General features: G+C 37.6%; 6 protein-coding genes and 1 long non-coding RNA gene across 9 annotated transcripts; 2 read left to right on the forward strand and 5 right to left on the reverse strand.

Moving 5' to 3' along the window:
• Window positions 1–302: 302 nt before the first annotated feature.
• On the reverse strand, window positions 303–4,761 carry LOC139780674 (uncharacterized). The gene is made up of 6 exons (XM_071719403.1): window positions 4,500–4,761; window positions 4,115–4,411; window positions 3,885–4,015; window positions 3,562–3,811; window positions 3,383–3,498; window positions 303–3,286 (listed from the first exon to the last, which is right to left on the reverse strand). The coding sequence occupies exons 4-6, from the start codon at window positions 3,705–3,707 to the stop codon at window positions 675–677; spliced, it is 2,874 nt and encodes a 957-aa protein (XP_071575504.1). The 5' UTR covers window positions 3,708–3,811; window positions 3,885–4,015; window positions 4,115–4,411; window positions 4,500–4,761; the 3' UTR covers window positions 303–674.
• Window positions 4,762–5,325: 564 nt separating this feature from the next.
• On the forward strand, window positions 5,326–6,349 carry Rps15 (ribosomal protein S15). Its single transcript, XM_071719465.1, has 3 exons — window positions 5,326–5,458; window positions 5,645–5,730; window positions 5,955–6,349. Exons 1-3 carry the CDS (start codon window positions 5,450–5,452, stop codon window positions 6,301–6,303), a joined length of 444 nt encoding a protein of 147 aa, XP_071575566.1. The 5' UTR covers window positions 5,326–5,449; the 3' UTR covers window positions 6,304–6,349.
• A 213-nt stretch (window positions 6,350–6,562) lies between these two features.
• Rbsn-5 (Rabenosyn-5) lies at window positions 6,563–9,661 on the reverse strand. The gene is made up of 7 exons (XM_071719425.1): window positions 9,156–9,661; window positions 8,887–9,009; window positions 8,547–8,687; window positions 8,281–8,442; window positions 7,839–8,190; window positions 7,280–7,676; window positions 6,563–6,973 (listed from the first exon to the last, which is right to left on the reverse strand). The coding sequence occupies exons 1-7, from the start codon at window positions 9,289–9,291 to the stop codon at window positions 6,746–6,748; spliced, it is 1,539 nt and encodes a 512-aa protein (XP_071575526.1). The 5' UTR covers window positions 9,292–9,661; the 3' UTR covers window positions 6,563–6,745.
• Window positions 9,662–10,978: 1,317 nt separating this feature from the next.
• On the reverse strand, window positions 10,979–14,171 carry LOC139780723 (uncharacterized). Of its 2 annotated transcripts, none has more exons than XM_071719457.1 (3): window positions 13,435–14,171; window positions 12,915–13,106; window positions 10,979–12,730 (listed from the first exon to the last, which is right to left on the reverse strand). In XM_071719457.1, the coding sequence occupies exons 1-3, from the start codon at window positions 13,699–13,701 to the stop codon at window positions 12,548–12,550; spliced, it is 642 nt and encodes a 213-aa protein (XP_071575558.1). In that variant the 5' UTR covers window positions 13,702–14,171; the 3' UTR covers window positions 10,979–12,547. The 2 variants fall into 2 exon arrangements, with proteins under 2 accessions (XP_071575558.1, XP_071575554.1); XM_071719453.1 differs by having other exon boundaries at window positions 10,979–12,784; window positions 13,435–14,170.
• A 207-nt stretch (window positions 14,172–14,378) lies between these two features.
• On the forward strand, window positions 14,379–18,236 carry LOC139780698 (uncharacterized). Of its 2 annotated transcripts, XM_071719433.1 has the most exons (5): window positions 14,379–14,568; window positions 14,663–14,791; window positions 15,024–15,137; window positions 15,220–15,334; window positions 16,167–18,236. In XM_071719433.1, coding segments are annotated over exons 2-5 (1,539 nt in total). In that variant the 5' UTR covers window positions 14,379–14,568; window positions 14,663–14,789; the 3' UTR covers window positions 17,475–18,236. The 2 variants fall into 2 exon arrangements, with proteins under 2 accessions (XP_071575534.1, XP_071575539.1); XM_071719438.1 differs by lacking the exons at window positions 14,379–14,568; window positions 14,663–14,791 and having other exon boundaries at window positions 15,028–15,137; window positions 15,215–15,334.
• Window positions 14,867–16,774, reverse strand: LOC139780749 (uncharacterized). Its single transcript, XR_011720331.1, has 2 exons — window positions 16,668–16,774; window positions 14,867–15,134 (listed from the first exon to the last, which is right to left on the reverse strand). It is a non-coding gene; the product is annotated as an uncharacterized lncRNA (long non-coding RNA).
• Window positions 18,059–21,218, reverse strand: LOC139780713 (uncharacterized). The gene is made up of 7 exons (XM_071719442.1): window positions 20,791–21,218; window positions 20,156–20,332; window positions 19,641–20,022; window positions 19,306–19,499; window positions 18,854–19,192; window positions 18,652–18,780; window positions 18,059–18,554 (listed from the first exon to the last, which is right to left on the reverse strand). The coding sequence occupies exons 1-7, from the start codon at window positions 20,980–20,982 to the stop codon at window positions 18,480–18,482; spliced, it is 1,488 nt and encodes a 495-aa protein (XP_071575543.1). The 5' UTR covers window positions 20,983–21,218; the 3' UTR covers window positions 18,059–18,479.
• Window positions 21,219–21,357: the final 139 nt, after the last annotated feature.

Consider the following 21,357-nt stretch of genomic DNA (forward strand, 5'->3'; position numbering starts at 1 on the left):
TGTAAATATATTTATATTAATATAAATATATATTTATAGATTAAAACATAACTTTCTATATGTCGAAATTAATTCCTTGTTCCACGTTCTTATTTCCCAATTACATTTCTTAAATTCTGAATGAAATGGTCTGAATTAAAATGCATGGAGTATACTGACACACAGATTGCTGTAAAAAAAAAATAACGAAATATCAAATTTTGACTCTAAAAGAAATACATACTGTCCTCTCATAGAAACAATGCTAGGAATAGCATTCACATCACTTTGTTAACAATCTTCTTCAACCAATATTCCAAATATTAATTTTATTATATCTTTATTAATGAAAGAATCGTGACAACAATAAATAAAAATTTGAAAAAAACATTTTTCTTTAAACACCCGTTTCTTGAAAAGATTAAAATAATAGAGTCCTTGATAAGAACTTGTGTACAATTCGTACTAATGGCAACGGCATGTTTATTAATCAATTCTATAAGGATTAAGATAAGAGTAAGATATTAAGTGATCTGAAGTTATGTTACCTATTTATCATGATTTAGAGAATATGTAGTATTTATGTAACGTACAATAAAGTGTATGTGAGTGCGAGTGTGATAAAGCTATTTCCTTATACATAGATCGGCGTTTTTTAATGAGCGCACATTGTTAAATTAAAATAGAATTTTTCTCTAATTGGGTTTATTGTCTATATTCAGCCGTCTCACCACCACTCTAGCACCCTCTGTGATGTCCTGAATAAACTTTAACATTTCTATACGCACTTTACCGCCACTTTTAATGTCGTCGAGATTGTTCAAAGACCTTTGTTTTTGCCTGAGGCATCTCTGTCGAATGGCATTGTCTTTGTTATGTACATGCAATAGGTCGTAATAAAATTCCTCTGTGATATCCTGCAATTTTCTTGGCGAACCATGCTTTGATGACGAACTCCTTCGTAAAGTGCGATGAGTCTCGTTTTTTCCCTTTGAATTCTTCACGCGTGCATCTCTACTAGTCTCTGGAACATCCTTATCGATCGTTACACGAGATTTATCGTTGTCGCGCTTTAGTCTTTCAGAATCAATTGCTAATTTGATAGACAATGAGTTATTCGCTATATTGGGATCCATATATTTATCCTCTAACAAGACATCCGCTTCGGAAATTGTGTCCCCTGCCAATGCCATGTGTTGCATTTTCTGTTCGTCCTGCTGCAACATTCCACTGCCGATTGTTGACGAAAACCTACGTGCTCTACATGTGTGTCGCAGGGCCTTCTGCAAGGCGGGTGGCATTTGCTCAGTGGTGATAGCCTTGTCCGAAACTATCCTGGGTAAATTTGCCTCCTGTTGAAATAAGTTAATCAAACTAGATTCTTTAGAGATTACAGAAGTTGTTTTCGTAGACATTCCATTTGGATCTAATGAGGAATATAGCGCAGAATTACGTCCATCCGTTAATTTATCACGTTTGTCTATCTCTTTGATATTTCTGATCAGTGAATTTGTATCTCGCAGTTCTGCATTCATTTTCTTAAATGATGAAATCTCGGGAATAATATCGTCTTCTTGTTTTCTCATTTTGGTGTTATTTTTATAATTTTTGTCCCGTCCATTGTCATCGTCTTGCCACTCCATTAATTGTTCGCGTTTTTCTGTCGATATTCCTGACGAGCAACTATCGCTATTATTCTTAATGTTAGAGGGGACGCATTGATGCTGCCATTGCGGCTGATACAGATTTAAATGATTCATCGCATTATGCCTATCATAATTAGAAACACTTGATTTGTCCATTCCTACATCTATATAATTAGTATTTACATTATGTACAGCGTCACTAGGAAAAGCATTAAATGGCGATAGATTTGCACCGTTGTTGATTGCTTGCTGATTTTTATGCTGTTTGTCTCTATTGCGTGGAGAGTCGATCATGGTTACCAAGTTCTCCAACCTCAGTAAGCTTGAATTTAATAGACATTTTTCTCCAGCTTTCGTTTCAACTTTCTCCGAATTTTCTAAGACTTCATCCACTTCTAATTTGGTCTTCTGTTCAATGACGGCCACGCTATCCTGATCTTGTCGTATAGTAAACATTAGGCCCTCCATCACTAAATCGGTAATATTAGAGGAACGCAAAACCTTGTCGGGTATGGTTTTTCTCTCGGACTCTCTACTTTTTTGTTTACGAATTTTGTACGACTTACTGTGCACATTATCTTCTGATTGTTTATCGTCAATATTCATTGTAGTTTTAGTATGTTGCCTATCATTCTCTTGGACTTCTAAGTTTGCCATCTCATTGCAAATCTCTTTTTGTTTTGTGTGTACAGACTTGTTGTTCCCTTTAATCATTTTTTGAACACAATCTTTATTTATATCCTTTATCTCAGTCTGCAGATTCTTTTGTACCGGTTGATCCATAATCAAGTTAGATTTTGCACCCTCTGTCTCTTTCTCAATGAAAGATTGATACGTTAGTACATTACTAGGATCTACAATATTTTCACCCTTGGTCATCTCTTTGTCATCTAAACTGTCTAACTCATCACTACCTTTTGTTATTTCTGTAAGACAAGGTTTTAACGAAGAAGATATTTTGTATTTCTGAACATCTTGTGTATGTCGATTTTGTTTCTGTATTTCTACCAATTCTATTTCTTTCTCCTCTTCTATTCTATGTGCCTTTTCAATTTCAATTTCATCTGTCTTCTTTGCTCTTAAAGACTGTTCTTGTACACACTCAGTGGAACATTGTTCTATGTTTTTCTCACATCTTTCAGTAATACAATTTATAGACTTACTTTCTTGTATATTATTATGGCACTCTGTATTATGTTTATCAACAAGATGCATTTCAGCTGTAGTTGCGCCACTTCCAATTCTCTCATCCAGATTTTCACGAAAGATTGCAGAGTCCCTCATGTCGTCATCTTGAAAAGAATCGATTGTTGTTTTCAAAGCTTGATCCAATACATCCTCGAAAGCATTATATTTTGAAATTTGATCTATTTTTTTAATTTGACATATTGCAGCATTTCTTGGGGGTACTTTGTCAGTGGTGGATATCGCGGTATTGATCATTTTCTCTTCAGTATCCAAAGAGGCATTCAAATCTTTAAATGTGGTACCGGCGTCAGCTTCTTTAACAATGGGGTATTTTAAATCAAACAACGAGTTTTCCGTTGACGACAAAGTTCTTATAGTTAATACAAACGCGTGTGAAAACGCCGCAGCATTAGTTCGCTGCTGGAATTTCATTATTGCAAACATTTTGTCTTGACGAGTCCAAGATGTACAGTCTGCATTTTTTAATTGTGCTAGAGTAAAGGAATTTATTCTTTTTAAAAGTCTTACTTATCTAGAAAGGAATATCAGTAACAATAAGAAAAGGATACTGTAAGTAACAAGAAGGTGTTGCGTGCCAAATTGTTGACCTTGCGTTGGATGACACTTTATGATTCTTCTAATAATTTTTAATAATTCTCGTCCGTATGAAAATTGCATGGTATTTCTGAAAATACATGTAAGTGAAGTTTTCGAAAATTAACAGTAAGGCGATATCAAATCTTCTTACTTCACCGTACGGTGATATCTAAAGATAAACTTGTATATGTTCTTTTTGTGACACAGCCAATAAGAGCCAGGAACGGTTAACAGAGACTCTTTCTCTTTTTCGAGCCAATCAAGTTGGCTAAGCGTTCGTACATATATTCCAGGCATTTTCTTTCAGGCAATAGATCTTGGAACACTGGAACTAATCTTCTTGAGTCCTGTCTACCGACTGATCCTTTCACGATAAACGCAAGACAATAAAGCACCCTTTGCTAAAAACAATCATTTAGAAGTTTGAATTATTTTCTCTCTACAGTGCATACAAATGCAGATGTATGAACTTACTCCTTTTATGACTTCATTAATAAATATATCTTCCACTATGTCCCATGGTAAAAATTCTGTCGATGTAAAAATGCCAAATCCTCTCTTACTTTCGATATGTACACCTACTGATTCTACAACCAATAGCGTATCTGTAAGACAATATATATGTATTAACAAACATAATTTTATCTCTTTAAAAAATGGTTTCTGTTAAAAAACTTCATTTTTTATTAAAAATTAAAATTTACCCTGCTTGATAGAGGTGACGAATGATTTACACTGTTGTATCAGAATACACGCCGATACGATGAGAGAAACTGAAGCTCCCGATACAACCCATGTAAAGAGAATTGCACAGACTAACGTTAAACACAGACTGACATTAAAATGCCTTCCGCTTCGCAACGCAAAGTTTATGATGTTGGCATTTGACAGATTCGAGCTTGCTTTCTCTTCCAGTGTTAACTGTATCCCATTGGCATTTCTAAAGGATACTTCGGTGGTAAGTGCTGGTATCAGAAAATTCGACGACATCAATGATGATTCTGTGTACAAACACTTCGGTGAACATCAAGTTTGCTTAACAATATACATAAAATAGTAGAACTCTGTTCGAAAATAAGATTTGCTTACTCGTTGTATTTTTGTCACTTTTTGAAGCATATTTAAGCGATCCGATATATTCGTCGCTTATTTTTTCAATTATATCCTAAGTGATAAAATGTCAGTGCCTATTCATAATGTCGAACTTGCATTCTTGTACAATGTACAAAATATAAAAACTTCGACTAGAGAAAGAGAGAGAAAAAGTGGTAATTGAACAAACACAGATGTAACTCTTCATCCACCTCCTCCTCCATACAGGAATGTTCGTGGATCGCCTAATGTCCGCGTGGCGCTAGTGACAGTCACTATCCGGTCCATAGACCTAGTAAACATAGATTGCCTATGAACAGTCAAGATTTGACTCCCCACCCCCCTGAAGCCGGCATTTAATAAGAAAAAACTAGAGTACCTATAATTATATAACTTACGATAATTCCTTCGTGTAAACAGGATTTTATAGTAACTTACGATAATTTAGGCTGCATCCCCATGGAGAGAGAAATAGCGGAACGGAATTAAGGCCCAGTTCAACAGTGGCCAGTTAGCTTAACTAGTAGTTAACTTTCACTCTCTGTCTCTTTCTAACCTCAAAGGTTAGAAAGAGACGGAGAGTGAGAATTAACTACTAGTTAAGCTAACTGGCCACTGTTGAACTGGGCCTAAAACGGAATTACTCTGATTGGCTAATCTCCAGGTTGAGGCTCTCTAGGTAGGATATTAGCTAATCAGAGTGTTTCCGTTTTAATTCCGTTCCGCTATTTCTTCCTCCATGGGGATGCACCCTTATCCTTATACCACATCCCGGCGTCCAATAGTAGAGTTTGTTGTCTAGAGTTTTTAGCTAGTGACATTTTTGTTTCTAACAGCTCCTGCACAGTGCACACTTTCCGCTCCGCTATTCCGCTGGAGAAATCTGTTCTTTCGTTCTTTTATTGTTGTTCTTTGGCGTGAGTCTCTTCTCCGTATAAAGAGCAAAAATGGCTGAGGTAGGTTTTCGTAATTTAATAATCCGAGAAATTCTCACACATCGATTATGCGAATCGTAATTGCACGAATTATACGGTTTACTTGGTTCTTTAAGTATATCGGTAAAATAATATTTAAGTACCACATGGGATTATCACGCATCTAACGAATATTAAATTATTATTTTTTCTATGTATTCTTCATAGACAGATGAAACTCAGAAGAAGAAGAGGACCTTCAGGAAGTTTACCTTCCGGGGGGTCGATCTCGACCAACTCCTGGACATGCCAAAGTAATATTGATTGTCAGAACATAACCTATATAACAATTTTTTAACCTTCCAATAAATAGTATTGCAATTTACACTCTTAGATTTCTTTTAACAAGTTTGAGATAGATCAAGATTTATTTAATTTTACGTAAACGCAGCTTATTTTTATGATACATCCTTTAAATTGTTTGAACATGGAGAAATGATAAAGGAAAAGTTATCATTTTGACAAATATTTTTTCCAGTGAACAGCTGATGGATTTGATGCATGCGAGAGCACGTAGGCGCTTCTCTCACGGTCTGAAAAGAAAATCTATGGCTCTTGTCAAGAAGTTGCGCAAGGCAAAGAAGGAGACTCCGCCTAACGAAAAGCCTGAGATTGTCAAGACGCACTTGCGGAATATGATTATCGTTCCAGAAATGGTTGGCTCGATTGTTGGCGTATATAATGGCAAGACCTTTAACCAGGTTGAAATCAAACCAGAAATGATTGGCCATTATCTTGGAGAATTCTCCGTTACGTACAAACCTGTTAAACACGGTAGACCTGGTATCGGTGCCACTCATTCTTCACGATTTATTCCACTTAAATAAAATGTATTTCTCTATGCATCAATAAATCATCAAAAGTGTAACAAAAGAGTTAATTTCTTTTTTTTTTGCGAGTATTTGCACAAATAAATTTGTAACATTGTGAGAACAAAAACTCATATATTTGCAAGTTTTAAAGAAAATGATTTATGTGTGGTAGATTTCTCAACATTTAATTTATAAGTATGGGAAAAAAGTAATTTTGATGAACACGAAAACTAGAAGGAACATGATGTATAAGGAATCTTTATATCGAAATATCTTGCAGATTATATTCTTGTATATTTAATTATGTTTGAGTATTTATTCATTATATAATGCGTGCTCTAAGATTTTGATTCAAGAAGGTTTTTATTAAATACTTTGCAAATTAATAGGTAACACACTGTAGAAGAATTCAACATTTTACATGCCAAAGTGTAAGAAATGTGCTATTCGAATATGTCTACCCGTCATTACTATTACTTTGTGTCATAGCAAAGTAGGCACTTTGAAGTTCTCGAAGATTGTTCTCTAGCGTTGCGACCTCGTCGTACTTGCAATCGTCGCGGGCTTGTTTAATGTACGCGCGAAGATTGCTCATTTGTTCAATTATTGGATCCATGGAGGAAGACATGATGGGTGTAATATGAGACGGACCCCAGCCTTGAGATTGAGTCACCATCGCTTGTGCCTAAAAATTTGAAAACTTATAACAAAACTTGAATGAGTCAACAAATAGTATCAACAAATGATTAATCGATAATTTGACAACGAAATCTTAGCCTATGCAAATTTATCTTTTTTAGAAAGAAATAGATATCTTGTATTTTGAAAAATATCAGATATTAATTAATAATTATACTACGTAAAAAAAGCTAAGAGTATAAAATAAATACTGGATCGGATATTAAGTTTTTCGTGTGACTTTGACATTAGATCTGACTATAATTTCGAATTTGTGTCCTCAATTATCTACTAATTTGTTAGTATATGTTACCTGACTGGTTTTCAAAGCTGGACTGCTGTCTAAATTCCATGTATCTTTCTTGCGTTGTTCTTTCGGCTTCTCTCGTTGTTCTTCCTCCAATTGCCGCTCGTACGCTATTCGGGCCTCTATCCTTTTCTGACGTTCTTCTTGTAAAGCTGCATATTCTTCTACCGAGGGCAAGGGCTGTAGAGCTAACAACTCCTCTTTCAGAAATATCATTGCCGATGTTCTAACCATCTGATATAGCCTCAATTCTTGTCCCAATGCCTCCTGCGAATCCTCTGTACCTTTCTTCACGCCAAGGACTAGAATTCTTTTACTGGTCGCATCTATGTTTTCCCCCAACTTTGCCAGTTTGACCCGTAACGATTGCGCATCTTCTAAACCGTATATAGTCTCGCCTTCTCTAAAATAGTTTTATAAGCATTCTAATATAAAGTTCCTTCGCGATACTAGGTTTTACAACTGATAAGTTGCACATGAAGGTAATCGCTCGGTGTATTTTTTTAATACAGTATATTATATTGTGCAGATAAAGATAGATTATCTTAAATACAAGTTGACATACTTCAACGATTCCCACATTTTGTTGTACATCGCTAAATACTGCGACGCTTCGTTCATGTATTCCCTCATTTTCTCGTAGAATACGCAAATGATCGGTTTGTCGAATTGCTTCGCTTTCTGCATCTCCCTTGCATCGAGCAAGTTTATGCAGTGAGTACAAACTCTAAAATGCTGTTCACCGCTAGCCGGATCATTGACCAGCGACAGAACGCTGTTCAGGCTACCGTTGGAAGGTGAACGCGCTAATTTTGTGAGACCAATACCCGCACGTGTTACCCTCTCGGTGAATGCTCGTTCCGACGTAGGAGACAGAACGGAATCATCTTGTATCGATACAGGACTAGTCATTTTTCCTGTTAAAAAAAAAAACATTTTGGCCAAGTGTAACGTTAGGAATACATTTAAATCATTTCGTAAATGATAATGCTACACGTGTTACATACGTGCATCGATCAGGGACAAAAATATTGTACAATTATGGCACATAACCGCCCCACATAATCTACAGTGATGTTTTCGTCTTGCCAAATGAAAGCTCTTAGCACAATTGGGACACAATTTCACATCCTTTTCATCGATCCACGGTACGATGGTGCGTTCGTGAGCTGTTGAAAAATTTTATTTACGTCACGCATCAATTGTACAAGCGAGATACAAGTGGAATATATTAGTAGATTCGATAAGTAAGAATTTATATAAATTTTCTCACCTTTTCTATCGACCGGATCAGACGGTAAGTTATTTAATAATTTGTCTAGCCTTATGAGAAGCTTATTTGTTTCATACGCGTATCTCTCTAGCCGAGCGTTTCTCACATCCTTAAAATACTTTGTGTGAGATGTAATTGCACCTGGAATAGTTTTCAAGGAAATCGATTACGATAAATTAAATTCAATCGCGTATCTCGCCACTTGCAAATGCTGCACGCAATTTCCAAATACTGATCTTAGGAAACTGAAGAGCTAAATCTGACTGTTTGGGAACTTTAATAAGAAAACTTTTTCTCATGAAAAATAGCTTCTTGGCCCGTACAAGTACCACAGCGATACCTATTTCTTGTGGTCCCCAATTGATCTCAGGACTCCGTCTCTTGTCCTGCGGTATCGCGCTTGGAAACGCCTCCGGGATATCGTCCTGCTTCAAGATCTTCTTCTTGGCTTTGCCAAACAGATCTAAAATAAAAATCGATACTCCGACATTCGTTCCGTGCATCTCACGGTGACTTAACACGACGAAGGCGGGCCGCTAGAAATCCGCGAGCTCGTTCCACTTGTCCAAGCGCGTTGTCAAGAGGTACTACGTGCACGCGCGTACGTACCTTTCAGCGATCTCAGGATCTCCGGATCGTCGTTGTGAACCTCCTCGAAGTGTTTGGTCAGGTGATGGGGCGCCTTGAAATCGGTCATGCATATAGGGCATATAAATCCCTCCAGCACTACGTCGTTGCCCGCCATCGCGAATATCCTCGCCGGGATATTCCTCGCGATTCACAGTACGGAGGAGTCCCTCGATCGCGTTCGACCACGTTTACGTCCTAATCGTCCTGATGTAGGCGTCTCTCCAGCGCTGCGGAGGAAAGCGCGTCTCGCGGGCAGCCATATTGAGCGCGACAGCTGATATAAGAAATGTCAAATGCGTTAACCTCGCGCGCAACCGGGTCGTATCTTTTATCCTCGATGGGTCAGCCGTCCTCGAAATATTGAACGATAACGCTTTTACGTGACTCGCTTTCTTCCCGAGGCAACGATGCGTCTTGCTGAGGCAGATTTTATCGCGTCATACGTTATCGGTATTCCTTTATGACGAAAAAAACCCTGATTTTTATCGGTGTGTCATTATCTGTTTAGCGCATTTTGCCGGAATCGAAGATAAGTGTGTGAAAAGCATCAATAACTTTGTGAAAGATTAAACTGGCTTGAGAAAAGTAACGCGCTTTACTTATTTGAATCGTAGATTATTGAGAATTGAATTGGCAATTAGGCGTTTTTTTTTTTGTTGTTGCACTGGATTTTAAAACTTCCCTTCTCGCTTTCGTCAAATTTCAGACAAGAAGAATTAGATAAGTTTAATATAAAGAGAAGCCTTTGCTATGTAAAGACTAGTTCAGAGTTTTAAGTTTTTATTAATAATGTAGTAAAAATTCCAATATCTTACTTTAACATTACAAAAAAGTAACGCTAACGTGTTTTAATAAAATAAAAACTATCACGGTAGTAAAATTATACTAGAAAAAGTAACAGAACTGTTACAAATTATAGTAAACATTTTATTTTGTAAAATACTTAATATTTTATAACGTTAGTCAGGCATATGTCAAAAAGCAAATAAATTGAAAGATGTGTATTTTTTCACAGTTTTTACCTGAGACAGAGTATGAATAAAATTATTGTATAAACGTATATTTACTGTGTTGTGTATCATTACAATCAATACGTATACACATGTATACAAATGTAATTGCATTAATCACATACAGACACATAAATAAAAAAGCTACTAACTAACCTGATGACGTATGGTAATGATGGTATCTGTGTTTCTTTTTACAAACTATAGGTTCTTTGATCTATCTGTGACAGCATGGATAGAATTATTAATTTTTCATCATCTAATTATCTAGTACATGGAAAGGAGACCTAGGAATGACAAATTGTAGTTAGAAATCCTGCTGTAAACAATTTTGTATGTACGTTGATTAATTTATCAAGTTAACGTCTGCAATATCTTTTTAACGTGAATAGAATCATTAATTTTTTATTTGACGCACGGAAAGAAAAATCAGATCAGAGAAACAACAAATAATATAGTCGAAAATTTTGCAATTTAAATTAATAGCTGATTAAATTAATTAGAGCTTGGTCAAAGTTGCCATAAGTTAAGAAATAAACAAGAGTGTATTGTTCAAAAATTGTACGAATGTTTATTTAATTTTTAACAGTTTAAATACTTAGATATATGCTCTACATGTTACGAGGGATACGAAAAGTATGAAGTATTGATACATTATAGGTATAGAGTGTATAGAGTGTTGGATCTCAAGATCATTGAATATTCTTTTAATAACAGATTCTTTGGCTAATTTATACACGATATCACGATAATTTATATTTTAACGATCAGAAAGGAGAAAAAAGTCGTGAGTTATGTTTTTTTTAATGTTTATTCGTCTCACACATTCCAGAACATTTACATAAATTAGTATACAAGTCAATAACACAGGTATAATAAGGATCTCACGTAAATGTAAAAAAAAATGAAGCTATTATACGCGTGATTGATCCGTAACAGCATTGAATTCAGACAAACTTACAGGCCGTCCTTTGATGGTTCCTCTAAAATTCTCATCGCACAAGACTGAACGCATCGTTTCAGCGAGAAACGACAGACATATAAAAATTATCTCAAAAATCAGTGTTTTATACAATGTTATGTACCATGCCCGGAAGTAACGTTGTATATTCCGTTAAAAAATATCTTACAGGATGGACTCTACATTTATACTCTACGTCTGCATGAGAGATCAATAAAATTGATTGTATAAAATCATGAAAAGTGTGCAAATAGATATCCCATTAAAGCAAATATATCTATTGTGTAAGATTAACTTATAACAATATCATGTGCGATATAAAATTATGATCGTATATGTCACAAATTAAAAATAAAAACGTAAGATAAACGGAAGTGAAAAAGTTGTGCATTATGGCATGCTTGTGCCTTATTGCAGCTTAAGCACGTCATGAACATTTTCAAATCAAGCGTCTTCTAAAACTGTAGTCGTTTCGTTTCAGGAGCCCTATTCTCGAATCGTTTTCATGAACCTCGCATGCGAAATTCAATGCTTTTCAAATAGAAAGTCGCATACGAAAATCATTAGGGCAGGCTCGAGAATACGGTCCCTGATGTGTTTCATATATACACATTACATTAATATATACATAATCGTTTTGTATTCTAATTACAGTAATAATTACCGACTTATTTGATATACGTACTAATATGCATTTAATTTACAATATATATTGTCAATAATAATTGCTATTGTTACTACTAATTTAGAGATTTGGTACTTAGGTATAGGGTATCCGTACCGATATCATGAGCATATTAATATTAAATCAAGGCAAAATGATTTAGGTTTGCCTAGATGCATGCAAAACTTGCATAAAGCGTATATGCGTGTGAAAATTATACTTATTTAATAATATAAATGTAAATTAAAAGATATTTTTTATAATTTAGTAAATTCAGTTCGATATCGGGATTGTTATCAAACTTACGGAACGCATTGTCATAACGCATACTGCATTTTTTTTCTATCTGGATCCAATGCTTACTTAACATATTAATGACGATAGTGGACGGAATGAAGGAATGCACACAAGCAAAAATGAAAAAAAAAAAAAAAGTACTATAACACCTTAAATGTACTGTAAAACGAGATCTCTCAAGTCGCACTTGTGCCTAAGTCTAAAAATAAAAATTTCTATAAACTATACAAAAAGTGGGAATAGAATTTCTGAATCACAAGATCCGTGTCAATGAATCGGGCATAAATGCCGTGACTTTCCGAATTTTAAATGAAACCCTTGCAAAACCGTAATCAAAACGATAATAAATCTTTTGGAATATGTTAGAAAATTTATAAAACGAAAGCTATGTCCGTGTTACACGCGCGCTTGTACGCGCGTACGGGAGCGATCGATTTACTCAACCTGGGATTTGATTAGCGATGGCGTTAGATCCAACGGACACCGACGGCGGGCTCGCCGAGTCCTGCATTAGCGTGTGCATTTCCTCCTCTTGGTCGGAAAGCGGTATGGCCGGCATGTCATGCGCGTTGGCTTGCTTTATCTTCAGCTGGCTTGGCACCTCTGTGAGTACTGGCCCGTACTGCGAAGTGGAACCCACCAGCAAGTCAGTCGATGGATTCAAACCGCCCAACATCTTTCCTCATAGCAACGCGTACATAAGATAAAGAAATAAATGTACGAAAACGTACCAGAGAGCGGATGGCTTCCGGTAAAATAAAATCAGACGTAAAACATTGTTAACGGCTGGAAACCTGTTTGCTTACCTGACCACTGCTACTCGTCATGCCGTTCCTCGGCGATTTGCTGTGGTGGAAGAAGCTAAGCCATGTCCAAACAAAGCCGAGCAATACACCGACCAGCATTATCCCAGCGCCCAACGCTATAGAACTTTTTCCCGTATTTTCCACGTGTTGCTGTACGTCCGGAGCCGTCGTCGATTGTCCTTCTGGCTTCACCTGTAGTTGTCACATCATTCGGTATCAATTATTAAAGTAAATAAAATAGAGTTAAAGCCCAGTAACAACAGAGCTCTAAGAAAAATAACAACAATGCTTAATAATCCTTTTGTACTAGTTTTGTTTTAATCTTTATAGGCAAATTTATGTATTTCATTAGCACAATCGGGGAAGATTTTTAAACATCTCAGAAGGAAAAGTCTATACAAAAAAGAACGAAATACGCTTCGTTCGAGCCAAATATGAAATACGAGCTTGGAAAATCTCACAAACGGGAGTTCTATGGGAGTTTAGAGGGTTTACGGTGCGAGAATCACAATGTTTGTACCTCCGGTGCAGGATCGTCGCAGGGGACGAGGCTGACTAACATCGTCGTGAGGCCGGCGACGAAGAAGCAGAGCGCGACCGACAGCAGCGTCCACTCGAGCCACTTCCTGGAGCTGAGCTTGTGCCTGGACATGACGCGCCAGAAGCCGTGCCTGAGCCCGGCGGCGCCGCCGCCGCCACCGCCGCCGCCGCCGCCGCTGCCGTCGCCGCCGCTGTCGTACGTGTAGCCGACGGTGGTCGGCTGGTAGACGGCCCCGCTGTCCGGCATACCCTCCCGCGACACGTACGACGGTATCTTTCCCTCCTTAGCCTCCTCTCGGACCGGAAGGAACGCCGCAGCGAGGAGCGCGGACTCCTGGACGATCTCGGGCGCCGCTCCCTCGACTCGACGGGGGAGAAACGAGTCGCGACGTCACGTCGCGTCCGGTGGAGACCCTGGGCCGCACTCGCGACTCACCTCTCCGAGGGGGGAAAAAAAAAAACCACCCGCCTCTGCTTCTCTCGCGTAGCGCAACGACGCGGCTGGCGAACTCTCAACTGCTGCTCACTGCGCCTCCAGCCTCCTCGGCCTCCTCGCTCGGTCTCTCGGTCTCGGTTGGCCTCGGTGTGGCCGCTGGCAGCAGCGTGTTCGTGTGTAATATGCCGTACGCACAATTACAACGCGCGGCTACGTGAGTCCGTCATTCGTGTCGTTCGTGAATACGTGCGAAGGCATGCGAAGATTGCGAAGGATGCCGCGTACGTGACACGCGCAGACGCGCACACTGCACCGTGCCCGTGCATACCCGCACCGACGCGCGTGACCTGCGCAGTGCGCGCGCTCGGACGTTCCTTTTCAATTTTAAAGGATGCAGCATCGGCAGCGCATCACCCCCCTCCCCCTTTTTATTTCTTATTTCTCCGCTTTCGTCCGATAATTCCTTATAAGCTTTGATTTATTCGTCGCATCCCCGTGTCCTTTTCTAAATTCTCTTGAAACATTTTTATAGGATATGTAAAGCGGTCTCGACATTGCAAGCGGGCTTCATAATTCGCTGTATTCGGCGCGAGCCTGTGTATTGTCAAATGATGCAGCGTCACGATCGATCGACATTTATTTTTACGAACCGATAGATACGCGCACGACGCGTGCAAGGTTAGATTTTCACCCGCATCGAATCAAGGATAAATATTAATTACTCAGTAGATGACGGAATAAAAGAATGAATTATGAATATTGATGTTTTCAGTCGCTGTGCGGGAATTTTTGTTCTCAAGCTACATCGCAAGTGCCTGTAAGATCGTCGCAATTAACATCTCGTAAATTCTTGCAAAGAAAGTACAGTCTGAACATTTTTTAATTTTGACACTCGCCGTATGTAAGTATTTGTTTTACAAGTTCAATTACTTTAAATAATTTCAGATATTTAAAAAATTTTTCAAATATCCAGAGCTTTACTTATATAATCAAACTTTATTTTAAAAATTTCATCATTTTTGCTTCATTATGTATACACACACTATATATATGTAATAAAAAGAATATATATGTATTTATATATAAGCTATAACTCTGTCCAGCGAGAGAACCCACGAACTCGTCTGTTTCAGGCAGATCTCCGCTCCATGCCCCATAGCTCCGCCCACAGAACGTCTAGGAAGCCCTCCCTTCCTCCGTACCTCCGTACTCCGTAGTACCCAGACCCCAGAGCATCAGACTACCTGGTAATGACTTGCAGTCATTTATTCCCGAAATAAATATCAAACAGTTTGGTTTAATATAACGAGTGTTTTTCTGCCAGTAAAGTGTTTACAAAGTCTTACACGGTACGATGAAAGAAGAGGCTATTGATGAAATGACATTGGAGGATATTAAAATACCGCCAATATCACCTCCTTTGAGGAAAAACAAGCGAGGCCAGGTAAACAATGATGAATAAAAATTATCAATTTGTTTGTCGTATATCGGAGGCTGTATAGTTTTAAAGTTTAAAGTATCCTTTTTAATATGAGTTTACTGCGAGAAGAAAATGTTGAAATTTAATAAATTGTTTGAATAATAACCGAGTGAATATCTTTTTGATACAAACGTATTTTATTTATATAGTACAAATAAGGGGAGGCTCAAGCTCCCTCCCCCGCGTTTTCGCACCCGTGAAGAACCGTGCGAGAGAGATAGAGCTAAAATTTTGAACAGGTTTTTCTTTTGAGGTTATGTTGACCTGACGCTTCGCCTTTTAACACCAACATTTGCTTCTACGAAGTAAAATTTATATGTATCAAGTGAATATTTACTCGTGACTATATTTAAACAAATTTTTATTAAATTTCAACATATTTTTCTCGCAGTGTTGAAATTTTAAACAAAAAAATGCTACGGCAATTGAATGTAGCTTTCTCTCTCCCATCAGCCATCAAATCACTGACTATGCTTGTACTTTTTAACTGAACTTCTTGGACGGTTCATCTTTCCTCTTTTTCTTTTCACGTTGAAGAGAAAAAGAGAAAAGATGAACTGTGCAAAAAATTCAGCTAAACAGAACAGACTTAATGTATAAAATTTGTTTTGATTGAAATTTGAATTTATGCAAAAGGAAGTAAATTTTGAAGTATTTAAATCCGCACAATTCAATAATAACGTCATGTTTATGAAAAAATGATATGCCCACTAAAACGATAGAAATTAAAAATTACATATTCAAAGTTTGTTTATTGCTTCTTTTCGTAACATATATTTTTCATTTGTACTTTCAGATGGTCCACAAAAGCCAGAAGCTCGTAATTATTAATTTACATAAAAAATTGATAAAAGACAATCCAACAACTTTAATAAAAGATGTTATTAAACAATTGGCAGAACAGACGGGTATTGGTACTCTCACCATAAAAAAAACATTGTTGGAGTATAAGAAGACGGGTACGGTTACTTCCCCGAATACAAAGAAGCGTCGTCTAACTTTTAAAGAAAAAATCGACGACATTGACAAGAGCGCTATTCGTAGAAAAGTTCACGAATTTTATACCAATGAAAAATGTCCAACGTTGAGAACAGTTCTGCAAGCCGTAAACACTGACGAAAATCTCCCAAATTTTAAACGATCGACCTTTCACTCATTGTTGAAGGAACTATATTTTACATACACTACCCGGCTCCGACATAGCATCCTGACAGAGAGAGAAGATCTAATTGTTTGGAGGAGAAAATATCTGAGGACTATTGAGAGATACCGAGAAGAGGGTCGGCAAATTTATTACCTGGACGAGACTTGGATTGACGCCGATGACGCCACGAATATAGTTTGGGTGGACGAAATAGTTAAATCCGACGAGGACGCATCTTCTCCGTTGACTACGAGGCGAACTAATCCAAGCGGAAAAGGCAAACGATTTATTGTTCTGCATATTGGAAGTGCTGCCGGTTTCGTTCCTGGCGGGCTTCTACGCATCGAATCGAAGAAACACACGGGGGATTATCTTGACGAAATAAACGGCGACACATTTCACGAATGGTTCAAAAGTATTTTACCATCGCTAGACGACAATGCTGTTATCGTCATGGACAACGTTCCGTATCATTCCGTGAAAGTGGAAGAACTGCCGAATGCTTCCTGGAGAAAAGACGAAATAATAAAATGGTTAGAGGGTAAAGGAAAAGAAATATCAGAGACTATGGTAAAGGCCGAACTCTTGCAAATTGTTACACTACACAAAGACAGATTTGATAAATATGTCATAGACGAAATGGCAAAACGGGCCAATAAAACGGTTCTCAGGCTACCTCCGTATCATTGCGAACTTAATCCGATTGAAATGGTATGGTCAATGGTTAAGGGATACGTTAAGATTAATAACAACACTTTTAAAACTCAAGATGTGAAACTATTACTTGAACAAGGTATCAAACAGGTAACCGCTGAACATTGGAGTAATTTTATTAAGCAAGTTAGAGATAAAGAGAAAAAGATGTGGGAGATCGACCATATAGCCGATAGACTGATTGACAGGACATCTTTACATGTCACAGGCGAAACAGATTCTGAAACCTCTGATAGCGGTTATTAATCCTGTGTGTCAAGCTCGTGTGTAATATTACCATTTCGTATAACTTCTATGTGATATTATAATTTTATATCATCTTTGTATATTTATTATTAGAATATTTCATATTCTGCTGACTTACCTCAGAAAACGTGCCGTATTTACGTACACGGTACTTAGCAGCATGTCACGCTCTCCTCACTTTGCTCGCCTATGCGCCGACCGTGGATGGTGCTCTCGTTGGAGTAAGGTAAATGTACCAATGCCTGGACACGTATCTATGCTGGACATTTTTATCATTTAGTCCTTAAATAAGTTATATTGCAAATTAAAATCGAAGAATCAAAGATACAAATATTTTTCTTGTTGTATATTTTTATCTTTGATTTTGATTCGCGTTATATTTATTTAAAAATTAAAATGATACAGGTGTTCGGACATAGGTTTTAAGTGTCCCGGCATTTACCTTATAGATAAGTATTATATTATACAACATACACGCACACAGAGAGAGAATCCTATAATTGATATAAACAACATGATCCTACACAAGAATATGCTGAACAAAGCTTTTTTGTATTGTGTTGTATTATTTATTTTTTAAAAAGTTAATTTTAGAGAAATTTATTGAGCGTACTCAACTCGAGTACTCAAGTTCGCATATTGTTAATTACAAAATATGTATAATTTTACACGACGATACAAATTGTGAAATATATTATTTGATTTGCAGTTAAATATGTGACGTAGCATATGACGGAAAAATAAAAATATATTCGCAAGCAATTTATCCTTCACATTACACGAATAAAACTTGTCTCCATTACATTACATTCTTCAATTTTGTAAAAAGATACTTCACACACTTGCTAAGAATGAATAATATAAATATTATATCATTTCATTTAGTATATCTTCACATAGTACACCTCGTTATCATAAATAATAATTGTACAGTCGCGCTACTAATCAACTTGAATTTATATTGAATAATTATTAATCGGCTTTTCATTATTTATATCTCTAACGCTAACTCTCAGCCCCCGAATAGTTTGAGCTATCTTCGATACTTATCGTATATGGAATATATTCCTGTCCAGATTCCTGAAAGAGATAAAGATAGATTATGCGATAAAGATAAGAGTCAATCAATCTGCTATTGAAAGTTTGTAAACCCGTCAGAAATGCAAGAAATTCATACCGAATTTACAATAATTTGCCTGCCTCCCTCCAGATTCAGTTCGTCCATGTCCTCCGTTGTTAAGATTATCACGGAATCCTCAGGTATACTATCCTCATCTATGTAAGTTATAGGTATTTCCGATGCAACCTGCGCAACCCGCGAGTCCGTCAGCAACGAAATTTATGCCGAAGAGATTCGTAAATTGCAATCAATGTATTACCTCACAATAACTGAAATTGGATGTTTCTTGCGTCTTCGCCTGAGCGTCGTGCACCACTGGCGTATCGGGCAATCGTTGTTTCTTCTTCGCATTCGACGACCTTTCCACCTTCTTCCCTTCCTGTTGAAGCCTTCGCCATATCGTAGTTTTTGGAATGCGATACGTCATGGATGCCGCGGCTTGCGACATTCTGCCACCCTTGCAAGCAGCCACAGCTTCTTCCAATCGCGACTTCTTTAATTCCTCATTCTCAGATTTGCGTTTCTTCCAAAACGATAACGGCAATTTACCTTGATCTACCAGCCGTGCCTTTTCTCTAAACAATGTAGTCTTTGGTATCTAGACATTATATTGATATCTTAAGTTACATTCGGTTAACAATTCGGTTAAATCTGTTTGTAATAAAATCCAAAAATTTTTTAATGTGATAATAAAATTGTAATGAAATTTACTTTAAATTGCAGAGCAACTTTCGTCAAATTTTCCCCTCTTTCTAAAGCTTTAACAGCGGCCTGTCTCGTGTCCAAACCATACGACCTCTTCATTTCAGGACGTAGGGTCTGATAGCCTTCCTTTTGTATACGCCTCCATAACACGGTTTTAGGTATTCTAAATATCTCTGATGCATGCTGCAAGCTCGAGCCATCTATGGTGAAATCAGCACAAGTTAAACGATTTAAATATAAATAAATAATTGTAGATACATGTCGCGTATAATCTAAATCTAAAAACATACATAATTAAAATCTAAAAGAAGAATAAACGAAGTATAAGAGAAACCACTAACTGATCACGGAATTTATAGCTGCATTCATGCACTCTGCGGGATATCCGTTTCTTGATGCGTTTAGATGTATGCCTAATGCTTTCGCCCGCATATACAACGTTGAGCGTGGTATATTGTGCTTAGTAGCAGCCTCTATTAAAGTCTGTCCTAATTTCAAGTCATTAATCGCAGACGCCAACATGTCGTCGTTGTAATCTTTCTTCACAGTCTCGCGGCGACGTTTCTTCTTCTTATTTGATATACAATTTTCAACAGTGCTCGCTTCAAGCGAGTCATTCTCCAAGGCTTCAGCATTGTCTCCAATTTTTCCTACCTCCGTCGCAGTCTCTTCTGCAGAATCCTTTCTGCTTTTAACAATTACGTTCTCTCCAATTCCATTTATCTGTTGAAGATACAAGCGACAATTATATAAATTTGTAAATATCAAATGTGTAATGAAGCCTCACAACAAATTAAAACTTGATAAGTCTATAACAGAAAATATAATTAACAGTGAACAATAATTTGATACTAACGTTGATGAGACCGTTTATTTTTAACGATCGTGCAGCTTCAAGTAAACTACTGATATTTTCAACGGGAACACGGATCTCGCCGTGATACATGAATTCGATAATTGATTTTATATCCTGAGGTGATATATCACTTAGAATAATCGTTGGACAATCTTCTGTCACTTGACTGAGCACTTCCTATAAATTACATTATACATTAAGGCTGCGGTCCACTTGACGCTACAAATGCTTCGAAGCATTCCTTTTCTCCTTTCTTTCAATGAAGACAGAAGGAGAAGAAGAACGCTTCGAAGCATTTGTAGCGTCAAATGGACCGCGGCCTAAATCTCATATCAATTACTGTATATATCAAGTGGCAATGTACATGGTTATTATTATTATGCGTTGTGCAAGCTAGAGTTACTTTGTGAATAAACATGCGTTATATTACTCTGGCAATACGGTTTATACAATACCGTAATAAAGTAATTAAAAACAAATTTTCAAGAGAATATTGCTCTAGCAAAGAGCAGTCGTTATCGCCACTACTAAACACAATATGCAACTGTATTTCTAATCGTTTAATCGTGAGATCTCCCCAAGTTGGCGGAACCACTCTGTACGTGTAACAAGTTCCTGGAGGCGAAGCTGCTTACTTGAAACAAAATGCTACACGCGCATAGTACAATGCGATGCGCGTGAATACGTTGACCAGCCGCGGACAGAGTGACATCCACCATGCAGTCCTCCTTCAAGAGCTGCCGCACGACGTCGGACAGATGATTCTGATAGTTGTTCCATTTAAAGCGATAACTCTGATTGACTTTACATTGGCCAGCGTCGGTCATGCTGTCTCGGTTTTATCTCCTTTCCACTCTTTTCGAGACGAACATTCGAGGCGAATGAAATTCAGAAATGCAGGACTGTATTGTCGAGCTTGAGTATTGTTAATTCTCTTCTAAAACAAGCCGTGCACCCGCATCGCTATCAAATCTGAAATCTGACTGGGTTGTAGCAGAACAAATCTGACTGATGATGAGCAGAACAGAGAATACTCGGGAGGACGGAGTGAAGTCCCATGTCCCATGGAGCCAGCATACGACGTACGTACCGATGTATGGCGTAAAGAAACTTGGCCAATCACAGGCTTCGTTTTCATTACGCCAACGAGTGGGACTCAATTGACCACGTCGTCAATTGGCTGATTGAAAATAAAAATATCC

This window comes from Temnothorax nylanderi, unplaced genomic scaffold (assembly GCF_030848795.1).
Source record: "Temnothorax nylanderi isolate EJ_2023f unplaced genomic scaffold, tnyl_v1.0 TNYL_tig0007_pilon, whole genome shotgun sequence".
Lineage (NCBI taxonomy): Eukaryota > Metazoa > Arthropoda > Insecta > Hymenoptera > Formicidae > Temnothorax > Temnothorax nylanderi.